This window comes from Candida dubliniensis, chromosome R (assembly GCF_000026945.1).
Source record: "Candida dubliniensis CD36 chromosome R, complete sequence".
In the NCBI taxonomy this organism is placed as follows: domain Eukaryota; kingdom Fungi; phylum Ascomycota; class Pichiomycetes; order Serinales; family Debaryomycetaceae; genus Candida; species Candida dubliniensis.
The window spans coordinates 90530-102667 of NC_012867.1; the positions used below are offsets into that span (position 1 = coordinate 90530).

The following is a 12138-nucleotide window of genomic DNA, read 5'->3' on the forward strand; positions in this document are numbered from 1 at the left end:
TCCATAAAGCTTTATTGGACACCGGTAGTGATTCGAATTTGATACACAGCAACTTGGTGTCTAACTTGCAAACTCAGCAAATAGCACCAATGAAATTATCTTCTCCAGATGGTACGTTCCTAGCCACGGTTACTGAAAAAATTTCAATATTTTGGCCAGCCATAAATGAAAATGTCACATTTATTGTGGCAGATTTTGACAATTTCCCTATCATCTTAGGAGCAGAAGTTGCTAAGAAATTCCTTAAATTCCCTGATACTATCCAAGAGTGGAATGATGAAACAATGAAACTGCAGGATCCAATACCCACACAAGCTGATACTGATACTAGTCCAATGGATATTGATTTGGTCGTTGATACTTATTTAGATGAGGTTGACAGTTTGGAAGAGAACTTGGAAGAAAGATTTGTCCTGTCTTTGATGTTATCCCATAGTTCCTTGTTCCCGACCAAATCCACAAAATCTTTTAGTATAGATCTTAATAAACAATTACTGAATGAAAATCTTGTAGTTTCCAATATAACAACAGAGCCAGATACTCAATTTCATCATAATGAGAAAGCACAAACACTATTGCAACAACTTCTTATCGAATATAGTGATACAGTGAACAATGAACCATTAATGCTTCAAAAACCAACACACGCTTATTACCATGACATCAAACTTAAAGATGAGAATGCTATGGCCTACCGGAAGGCATACAAGATACCACTTCGTTATTCGGATGAATTGCAACGACAACTTAAACAATATCTTGATGCTGGTTTTATTGAGCCAACAGTAAGTCCGTTTGGTGCTCCAATTGTCATGGTACCCAAAGCAAATGGGGAGGTACGGTTATGTAATGACTTTCGTGGTTTAAACAAGCTTACTATTGCTGATCATTTCCACCTCCCCAATATGGAAGAGTTGCTAATGGAGGTGAAGAACTCCACGTACTACTCCAGCATAGACCTTTGTCAAGGCTATCATCAAGTTCTCATTAATGAAGCAGATAAGGAAAAAACTGCGTTCCATACCCCCTTTGGTAGTTTCCATTGGGTGGTTATGCCGTTTGGGCTCATCAATGCCCCGGCATCATTCCAAAGAATGATGGAACAGGTTTTTAGGGAATACAATCATGACTTTATGTTAATCTATTTGGATGATTTAATCATTTATTCAAAAAATCTTAAGGAACACTTGGAACATTTGAAGTTGGTATTTGATACACTTAGAAAAGCTAACCTTCGGGCCAAATTGAAAAAATGTAAATTTATGTGCAAAACTATCACATTTTTGGGTCATCACAAATAAGCAAGGAAGGCATCAAACCGACAGCTGATAAGTTAGACATTATCAAAAATTATCCATTCCCAAGTTCTCCAAAGGAAGCCCAATCCTTCTTAGGTTTCTGTGGGTTTTATCGAAAACTTGTCAAAAACTATAGTCGTTTAGCTAGACCACTTAATTTGTTTGCTTTGAAAAAAATTGAGACGATGTGAAGAAGTTGAAAATGCGTTCCAAGAATTGAAAACTAGGCTAATTAACGCTCCAATTCTTGTCAACCCCGAAAAGGGGGCATCTTATCTTATTACCTAAGATGCTTCTGACTTTGCTATGGGGGCAGTAATTGACAGAATTTCAGAAGATGGTGTGATGATTGGGACAATCGCATTTTTTTTTTCAAAACTTCTTTCACCCGCAGAGAGAAATTATGCGATTAGGGAAAAAGAATTATTCGCACTGATTGCGACATTGAAAAGATTTTACTATATTTTAGCTGGTCATAAAATTACAATTGCTACAGACCATAAAAAGTCTTGAATATCTTTTAAAAATCCAGTTCACCACCACTGCCAAGATTAGCACGATGGCTTGAATTTTTGTCAGAATTTGATATTACCATCAACTACATCAGTGGTCCAACTAAAAAAGCAGATATGTTATCGCGTGATTTCACGAAATCATTACAATTGTCGTCTATTTCAATTCTGTTACACCACAATATTCTTGGAGAAGAATTTTTCGACAGAGTCAAAGCAGCATATACAGATGATAAAAGAATTGCACTACTATATTCAACTTTAATCAATCTAAATCAATCACCAGCAACCACCAATATTCACAAATCAATCAAGTTTGCCATCAAGCAATATACTGTGAAGGATGGATTGTTATTCTACAAAGGAATTAATAAGCTAGGAAACTCAATACTTCGTTTGGTAATTCCAACTGCAGAACTTCAGCTAGAAATCGTTCGTTTGCATCATGATTCACCAACAGCAACTCACTATGGTGCATTGAAAATGTTAGCAGATTTATCGGAATTATATTATTGGCCAAACATGTTCAACCAAATCAAACTTTACACTAAATGGTGCTATAAGTGTCAAACAATTAAACCATCAAACACACATGAAAATGGATTACTACAACCTATACTTTGGTCTTTTCAAAGTGATTCAGAAAGTTCCCAATAATGATAATGTTTATGAATTAGATCTTGGTAAAGCATTTGGTAAAACTGGTCAAACATCAAGATTAGTAAATGTCAAAAACTTACGACCATTTGCTAGTTCCCCTTCAGATAATCTAAGGGGTACCACCTAATAACAATCAACAACTAATCCAATTTTCAAGAAATGACTGGATTCAAGCAATTGTCGGTGTGGATCTACTAAATCAAACAGTAGCACTTACTTTTAAAGAATGTCCGGAATATCATGCATCTATTTTTAAAGCCAATGAAGCAATTAAATGCATCGATCCAACTAAATGGACTCAGCTCCTTGACAACTTCAGGCGAGACTGCGAAGATCATCCACCACATTTAATCCCAGGTCATACGAATGATGTTCACATCAACACATCAACCGACATCCAATCTTAGGCAGCACAAACTTCCGAGTTACTGTCTTCCGCAGACAACGCAATTCACAACAATGTCTACGACGAGGCACCATTGCAACTACCGTCAGACACTATTGCCAATGCTCCTGATATTATTACAACTAGTCAATTACAAAAATACTGATTTGATACACATTGCCGAAACAGTTCTACAAAATCAAAGGAATGATTAGAAACTGGTTAACTAAGACGGATCCACCGTAGTTCAATAATGGCAGATTCAATCAATTTTGATTAGTTAGGCAGGGTTTTGCCCATTACGATAATGGTTTCCCTACCAAATTTTTTTTTGATTTTTTTTTTGATTTTTTTTTTGATTTTTTTTTTTTTTCATGGTTCGTCTGATAAGAATTTTTTGCCATTAACCCACTGGTCTTTTTATCGTTCCATGACGGGTCCAACTCCGTTAATGTAGTCATTAGATTCCCCAAGTTCAAGGCATTCCGCTACCTTCCAACATCACAGTGACGCCGTCCACAACAACTACCAGACCGTACATCTGACGTTGTCGTCTACATCTGATACAGCCACTCGGTCATGGATCTTCACTTAAACGCAAGTGAGGACACTTGGTCTACCGGTGGGCAACTGTTAGGATTGTAGTTCTGAAGACTGCATAAAAGGTGATTCTTCATGTATTGTCATTGGCAGGGATATCGGATAAGCTAGTGAACCTCCGACTTATGGTCATTGACGTTCTTGAGCCAATCAGAACCATCTTTTTCTTACCCCCCATAAGCTAGAAGTGGAGAAGACCGAATGTGGGTTCGGTGTTATCGGATTAACGTAATATAAATATGAGTTGGAATCCCCCTGGGATTGGGCTTGGAAAAAGGAACTAACGATTCTAGATTAGATAATCACACATAAATAGTTAATATACACACTACCCCTATACAGTGTACATAACACAACTAAATATAATAGACCTAACATTTCAAGTAGTCTTGATCCAATGAGCTTGATTGGAGCCAATACATTGTCGATTCCTTCAGTTGTATAGAAAAGTAAAAGAAATCGTATACCTTTTAACCGACTACATGATTTCACAATAAATAAAAATATGTATAAATATATAATTTTGCATAAACCCCATCTCATCCTATATACCCAAAAGCACAAAGCACAAAGCACAAAGCACAAAGCACGAAACAAGTCTCATGAGACAGTTTTCAATTGCCAATTTCCTTCTTCTATCTCTAAAACATGGTCATGGTATTTTTCCAAAGATGGTCTATTTGATAATGAAATAAATGTAAGTTTCTTCTTGATCAACAATTCATAAAGGTATTCTTCAACATCAGTACTGACAGCATTAGTACAATCATCTAATACAATCAATTTTGGATGTTTAAATAAAGCTCTAGCAATACTTAATCTTTGTCTTTCACCACCACTTAAAACCAGTGACCAAGTTTTAACTGTATTAAGGCTTTTTTCTCTTTTCAATAAATATTCCAATTTAACTTCACGTAAAATATGATACAAATAATCATCATTATATCCCATTTCTAACATTTCAGTGTATGTATGAGGATAAATTATTTGGTCTCGTAAATTCCCAGTTGTGAAATATGCCTTTTGTGGCAAATAAAAGATATCATCATCATTAGGTTTTGATAATAATCCACTATATAATGGCCACAATCCAGCAATAATACGGGCAATGGCAGTTTTACCACATCCATTTGAACCCAAAATTAACATACTCTTATGTTTCAATTGGAAATTCAAATTGTCAACTAATGGTGGATATTCTGACCCTTCTGCAGTTGGAATAATAACTCGAATGTTTTCAAATCTTAATCCATCAGGATAATTATCTTGAATTGTACCTTGAATATCACCGTAACCATTCTTATCACCATAATCAAATTTAGGAGCATGGACTCGGTGCAATTGTGTCAACAAATTGAAAACTCTATCAGTGTACCCAGTCAATGTATTAACATCTTTAATAGAATACATTAATCTTGATCCGGCATCTGCTAATGACAACAATAATCTCTTGTTGGTAATAAATTGTCTCATATTCTTACCTTCAGTAGCTGCATCCACCGGTGTATCTTTGTCATCTTGTTGCTTTGATGTTTTCTTTTTGGCTATGGCAGCAGCAATATCGTCGTCATCATCATCCCCTGTCAATGCTACTGCTTCTTTAGGCCATAATTCATCTAAAAACACTGGCAATCCAGCAAAAATATACCCCCAAGCAGACCAAGTGTATTTCAACACATAATCTTCTAATGCTGCATACCCAAATGATATATTAATTTCTTTGCTGATATGTTTAATCAATTTTTGGAAATTTTCATTCAATTTAAACTTCTCAATTAATGACCCCTTATAGAATCCAATTTCTTCACTATTGGTCATGACATTTAAATGTTGGTTATAATAAATACCTTCCAAATGAGCCCTTTGGGATGACAATTTACCAAATGATGGTGTTGCACGTTTCAACATTAATGCCGTCACCATATAATTGGCAAATATACCTATAATTGCCCCAGTACCTAAATTATCTCTCAAATAAACACTGAAAAAAATTAAATCAATAAATGGCTTACCCATTGATGAGAATAATGAACACAAGGATTGACAGAAATTAGTAACATCATCAGTAATATATTGATCAATGTTTAAAATATCGGAATTGTTTAACCCAATTTTATAATAGGCCATGCTTTTATCCAAATACATATCATGAATGTATCGTGTAAGATTGGTTCTGAACCCCAAGGCCAATCTAAGATCCAAATATTTTATAGCTGCATTAGTATAAGAAGCAGGAAAGGCAATCAATAACCAATAAATCAAATCACGAGAAAATTTCCTACCATTTGCGGCAATCAAATTTTTAACAATTTGACCATCTAATTTAGCAACTAATAATGATAACCAGGTTCTAAAAATCAAAAAGAAACATTGTGAAAGTAACAACGAAGTATTTTGACAATAAAATTTAGGGATCAAAATCTTCCAAATTATTGTTAATTGATTAAGAAATCTTGAATTGAATATGGCCCCCTTTTGTTGTTGTTGTAAAATTCGTTGGTTTCTAACAAAATCTTTATATAGATATTTATCAGCAGCATATTGATCATTGTTAGGTTTAGGAATAATTATTCTTGTGACTTTATCTTTCCCCTTTGGTATATATATCTCTCTTGCTCCATTCTTCAAAATATTAGATGATTGTCTAATAAGGCTAGGACGTCTTAATTTCTTATTCAAAGCATATTCATTATATTTGGTAATGATGTTTCGAAGAGTGAAATATAACCCAAATCCCGCAGTGGCAATCAATGTACTAAAGAATAATATAACTGGTCGACTTTGATAATTTAATTTAACTTTATTATCTCGATAGGTAGTGATAAACTCATGTAGTAATAACAAGATGTTTTTAACATCCTGTTTATTATATCCAGCTAATCGTGATATGTTGATCATTTCAACAACCAATGACAGGATAGATGTATATCGATTGGGTATGGTTAGTTTAAGAAATATTCAATAATAGAGAAAACTGTCAACACTAATCAGAAGTGAAAAAGAAGAATGATTGTTTCTCCAGTTGTCGAATTTTGTTTTTTTTTTTTTTTTTTCCTTCAATCTAAGTGGGGAAGCCAAAATCGTGACATAATCAGGAACATCAGAAGTAACAAATTACTAGAATTCTACAATTTCACTACAACTTCAATCACTCTCAAAGCCAAACTCCAATCGTTAAGGCTTATCAGGTTGCCTATTCTAATGGACTTGAGTAATTTGTGATGTTGATAAAGTTCTTTGTAGTTAGAGGTTAAGAGTTTGACAATTAAAGAATATCCTGTATATAAACATATTTGCATGTGAAAAGAACTCAACATAGATAACAACAACCCATTATTATTATTATATCAACTTTTCATGGAATACATACACAGATATCTATAAACTCTGAGCTTTGATCTGTAATCATGGTCTTGGGGCCATCAATGTCTTAGCATTAATTGAGACGGGAAAACCGTTCCTCTTCTTGATGGTATTGCACGGTTGGTGAATCTTTTAGATAACAACACCAAGTGGTATAATGAGCTGTGTTATCGGATAATCAGGTAGCTGTAGTTATGAATCGTATCCTCGATAGTTGATTTCATTTCTTTGCTAATTGATTGGTGACACAAGTTTTAAACTTGATAAATTCTTGTCCACACATATCCTTCTTTATAGCTGTATAGTTATTCAAAACACAATTTCCATAAGCTAAACCTTCTGAAGAACATTTTCCACTAGCTTCCATTAGCCTTTTAGCTGGTCTTATTTTAGTTGTTGATTGTGGATTCATTGGAGGGATTTCTATAGCAATCTGTTCGAATAATTGAGCCTTTTTTTTTTTTGGTAGAAAATTTTTTTTAATGGTTGCTTCCATCGATCGGTGCCGGCACGATAAATGGAGATTAGTCGAGAGATCACGAATACCACTTTGTTTATGATTAACGGACTTCCAATTATATAGAGCAAAACCTTATTTCAAGTCAATGATCTATGTGGTTAAATAAAACCAAACTCCGGTTGTAGTTTTGGTAATAAGAGTGGAGAAACTATTTAATTTGAACAGTTTTTGTGCATCTCCACAGTTTTTTTAATGAGATGTTTTACCAAAAAGTGAACTTAATTATTACTATTATCAATCTATACTAAAAATGGATATACAAGTAACGAAACAAGTACTTCCTAGAAATAACTTTTGGTGACAAATAAATGTAGAACTTGTGAAGAAAACACCAAACTCCGCAGCAATGTCCGGAAATAGGACCAGTACCCACAACCCAACCAAAAAAATTCTTGTTGAGTGTGTAGTTTTATACTTTTTGTGGATTTTCCGTTGGAGCCTTTTTGCCAGACGTTGGAAAAAGTTTTTATGCCTCTTATTTTTTCTTGTGGTCTCTAATTTACTCATACCACCACCACCCACCACAAATTGTTATCGGGAATTCCTTACTTTTTTTAATCTACGCAAACAATTCAACAATATTTTCTTTCCTTCAAAGAAAAAAAAATTCACTCGGCTACATTGTATATTCCTTTTGAAACAATAGATATATATAAGAGCATTTCCATCAATTATATCAACATTGTGGGGGATAATTTATTGATTTGGAAAAATTTTTTCTATAAATTGTATGACAATTATAAACTTGGCATAATTACTACTTCCACCACCAGAAGAAAAAATTTTTTTTTTCTTAGTTTATCAACTAAAATTATATACAGCCATTCCACCAATTAATCAATCATGGACCCTACCAATGACCCAAATTTCACACCACCTTCTTTAAACAAAAATATAGAGCCAACAGCTCCTTCCGACAAAATTCCTAGCATCATGCCTATTCAGCCGTTTGTTTTAGAAGAATTGGGTGAAGGAGTTGATGGTCCGGCGCCACACCCAGCTTCATCTTCAAGACCAACCCCAACCACCGCCAGATCATATGATGCCTCTCATGCATCAGACACCGAAAGTAAATATCACTCCAAGATCCCTAGAAAACACACTGAATTGATTAGTTCATCCTCATCAGACGAAGAAAACGAACCAATACCAGAAATTACCCCACCTAAAAAGGAAATCTTACCCCCTTCAATTAAAGTTCGATCTTCTCAAATTGCTGATTTAGAAGAAGTACCACATGGAATTCAACGACAAGCATTGAAATTGGAAGATTATCATTTCCCCACCCATAGATTGGCAACAACATTAACTGATGATTCCAAACACCCATTAGTTATAGTTGCTTGTGGCTCATTTTCCCCAATAACTTATTTACACTTGAGAATGTTTGAAATGGCATTAGATGCTATTACGGAGCAAACAAGGTTTGAAGTCATTGGTGGTTACTATTCGCCAGTTTCCTCCAATTATAAGAAACAAGGTTTGGCACCAGCGCATCATCGAGTTCGAATGTGCGAATTGGCATGTGAACGTACTTCATCGTGGCTTATGGTGGATGCCTGGGAATCCTTGCAACCTAAGTATACTAGAACTGCATTAGTGTTAGATCATTTCAATGAGGAGATAAATATTAGACGAGGTGGGATCATGACCCGTCTGGGTGAAAAAAGAGGGGTTAAAATTATGTTGTTGGCTGGTGGCGATTTGATTGAAAGTATGGGCGAACCAGATGTTTGGGCTGACCAGGATTTACACCACATATTAGGCAAATATGGTTGTCTTATTGTCGAAAGAACGGGATCTGATGTGAGAAGCTTTTTGTTGAGTCATGACATCTTATATGAGCATCGCAAGAACATTTTGGTCATCAAACAATTGATATACAATGATATCTCATCTACAAAGATAAGATTGTTTATACGAAGAGGGATGTCGGTGCAGTACTTGTTGCCCAATTCTGTTATTAGGTACATTCAACAACATAACCTATATGGTGATTCTGAGCCGGTAAAGCAAGTTATGTCGGATAGAGCCGACTGAGTTATGTGCAATGTTTCTGTTTCTGATTCTGTTTGTCGTATTATTAGATTTGTATACTATCATTTTGCTTATATTACTATTAGAAATAACTGTTTCCTATAATTCTACCACAGATGTGTGTGTTTTATTAAATATTATTTTTTCTTACAAAGCATTAGACTATTAAATTACCATTCTTGTGCTCTGTTACCGTAAATACTCTTTTTAGTACCTTTGATAGGTTTAATTAATTTAGAACCTCCTTCTAAGAAAGAAAATTTAACTTTTCTTTTAGCTTCGTATTCTTTAATGTATTCTTCTTTTTGTAAAGTCAAACCAATATCATCTAATCCATTGACCAAACAATGTTTTCTAAACTCTTCAACATCAAAATGTTCAATCAAAACTTCATCAGTTTCACCATCTCTAATTTGTTGGTTTGGCAAATCTATCGTCAATCTATGACCTGATGTAACAACAGGAACTAATTTAGATTCAATTATTTCTTGCGGTATTCTGATTGGCAAAAGGAAATTTTTAAATGAATTATTATAAAAGATATCACCAAATGATGGGGCGATTATACTTTTAATACCAAAATCCTTCAAAGCCCAAGGGGCATGTTCACGACTTGACCCACAACCAAAATTGTCTCCTGTCACCAATAAAATTTCTGCTTTTCTATATGGCTCAACATTCAATACAAAATCAGTTTCCACATCTTTACCGTTTTCACCTTTAACAAATCTTAATTCATAAAATAAACCATCTTTCAATCCAGTTCTCTTGATTGTCTTCAAAAATTGTTTTGGAATAATGGCATCAGTATCAACATTAGCTTTGTATAATGGAGCAGTAATACCAGTTAAAACTTTAAAACTGTTATCAATACCAGGAGCACCAGTAGCACTGTTGTCAATATCCGTTCTGGCCTTTTTAAATTCTGGCTCATCTTTTGGAATATCTTCAAGTCTTTCAGCTTGTGTTTCTGGAGTATCTTCAATATATTCCTTTTCATGTTCATAAACAGCATCTTGTAATTCTTTATCTTCAATGTCATGTGCAACTTGTATTTGAGGTTCGTCTTGAGTGGCATAGTCAAATTCTCTGATATCAGTGAAATGACCTTTGATAGCAGCAGCAGCAGCCATGGCTGGTGACATCAAATGGGTTCTTGAAAGAGCACCTTGACGACCTTCGAAATTTCTGTTTGAAGTAGAAGCACATCTTTCTTCAGGATCCAAAATATCAGGGTTCATACCAAGACACATTGAACATCCAGCTTCTCTCCATGAAAATCCAGCAGCTTCAAAAATCTTATCCAAACCTTCCTTCTCGGCTTGCTTTTTAATTAAACCAGAACCGGGCACCACCAAAACTAACTTCACATTATCGGCTTTTTTGTGGCCCTTGGCAACTTTAGCTGCTGCTCTTAAATCTTCAATACGAGAATTGGTACATGATCCAATAAATGCTTTATCGATTTTGATTTCTTTCAATGGTGTGTTTGGGGTTAAACCTTGATATTTCAAAGCTCTTTCCATACCTGATTTCTTAATTGGATCAGATACAGTAGCTGGATCGGGAACGCTAGCAGTTATTGGTAATGCATCTTGTGGCGAGTTACCCCAGGTAATAGTTGGAACAATATCAGAAGCAGCAATTTTAATATCGTAATCAAATTTAGCCCCTTCATCGGTATGCAAAGTTTTCCAATATTTCATGGCTTTTTCCCATTCTTCTCCCTTTGGAGCTAATGGTCTTCCTTTAATGTAGTTGAATGTGGTTTCATCGGGTTTGATCATACCAGCTCTGGCACCGGCTTCAATGGCCATATTACATATTGACATTCTTGCTTCCATCGATAAATTCTCAATGGCTTTACCAGCAAATTCAATAACACAACCAGTACCACCAGCAGTACCAATAACACCAATGACATGTAAAACCAAATCTTTAGATGTGATACCTTCAGATAAATCACCATCAATAGTGATTCTCATGTTTTTGGATTTGGCTTGGATAATTGTCTGTGTGGCTAAAACATGTTCGACTTCAGAAGTACCAATACCAAAAGCCAACGAACCAAAGGCACCATGAGTAGAAGTATGGGAATCACCACAGACCACAGTGGTACCAGGTAAAGTAAAACCTTGCTCCGGACCAACAACATGGACAATACCTTGTCTGTCATCAGTCATACCAAAATAAGTAACATCAAAATCCTTAACGTTTTGTTCTAAAGTTTTAACTTGCAATCTAGAATCGTCTTGTTCTATAAATGAATCGACATTTTTGAAATTTGCACGGGAAATAGTTGGAATATTGTGATCAACTGTAGCTAATGTACAATCGGTTCTTCTAACTGAACGACCAGCATTCTTTAAGCCTTCAAATGCTTGTGGGGAAGTAACCTCATGCACCAAATGTCTATCAATGTATAATAAATATGAACCAGAATCGTCTTTATGAACTATATGGTCTTCAAAGACCTTGTCGTATAATGTTCTAGGAGCCATAGTAAAATATTTGTAGGGTGTATATAATGTAAAGTAAAAAGAGAAAAGAAAAAGTTGAACGGACGACTTGAAATTCTTTTTTGTGGGTTTATATAGAATTGAAGCTATGAGTTGTGTCATTGGAAACTTTTTTTTTTTTTCATGTGGTTAGTAATGCCGTTACAGGAGCGGAACCGGCGAACATCCGGTTCAGCCAATAACAGAAAAATGATTCATAAGCTGGAGCGGAGACGGTTCAACTTGGGGGGAGGATCTTGTGCGG

The 12138-nt window shown here is 35.1% G+C and overlaps 5 protein-coding genes across 5 annotated transcripts, besides 1 other annotated feature; 3 read left to right on the forward strand and 2 right to left on the reverse strand. All coding sequences in view use genetic code 12, as the record gives it.

The window, feature by feature from the left end:
• Positions 1-3808: part of a mobile genetic element that runs on past the window's edge.
• CD36_25420 (reverse transcriptase (fragment), putative) lies at positions 90-1301 on the forward strand (the record flags this gene model as incomplete). The annotated part of the gene is made up of 1 exon (XM_002421598.1): positions 90-1301. The coding sequence occupies one exon, from the start codon at positions 90-92 to the stop codon at positions 1299-1301; it is 1212 nt and encodes a 403-aa protein (XP_002421643.1).
• Positions 1928-2467, forward strand: CD36_25430 (polyprotein (fragment), putative; the record flags this gene model as incomplete). Its single annotated transcript, XM_002421599.1, has 1 exon — positions 1928-2467. One exon carries the CDS (start codon positions 1928-1930, stop codon positions 2465-2467), a length of 540 nt encoding a protein of 179 aa, XP_002421644.1.
• Positions 3809-4055: 247 nt separating the features above from the next.
• Positions 4056-6353, reverse strand: CD36_25450 (peroxisomal long-chain fatty acid import protein, putative; the record flags this gene model as incomplete). The annotated part of the gene is made up of 1 exon (XM_002421600.1): positions 4056-6353. The coding sequence occupies one exon, from the start codon at positions 6351-6353 to the stop codon at positions 4056-4058; it is 2298 nt and encodes a 765-aa protein (XP_002421645.1).
• A 1828-nt stretch (positions 6354-8181) lies between these two features.
• On the forward strand, positions 8182-9378 carry CD36_25480 (nicotinamide-nucleotide adenylyltransferase, putative; the record flags this gene model as incomplete). Its single annotated transcript, XM_002421601.1, has 1 exon — positions 8182-9378. The coding sequence occupies one exon, from the start codon at positions 8182-8184 to the stop codon at positions 9376-9378; it is 1197 nt and encodes a 398-aa protein (XP_002421646.1).
• Positions 9379-9545: 167 nt separating this feature from the next.
• On the reverse strand, positions 9546-11996 carry LEU1 (3-isopropylmalate dehydratase, putative; the record flags this gene model as incomplete). Its single annotated transcript, XM_002421602.1, has 1 exon — positions 9546-11996. One exon carries the CDS (start codon positions 11994-11996, stop codon positions 9546-9548), a length of 2451 nt encoding a protein of 816 aa, XP_002421647.1.
• Positions 11997-12138: the final 142 nt, after the last annotated feature.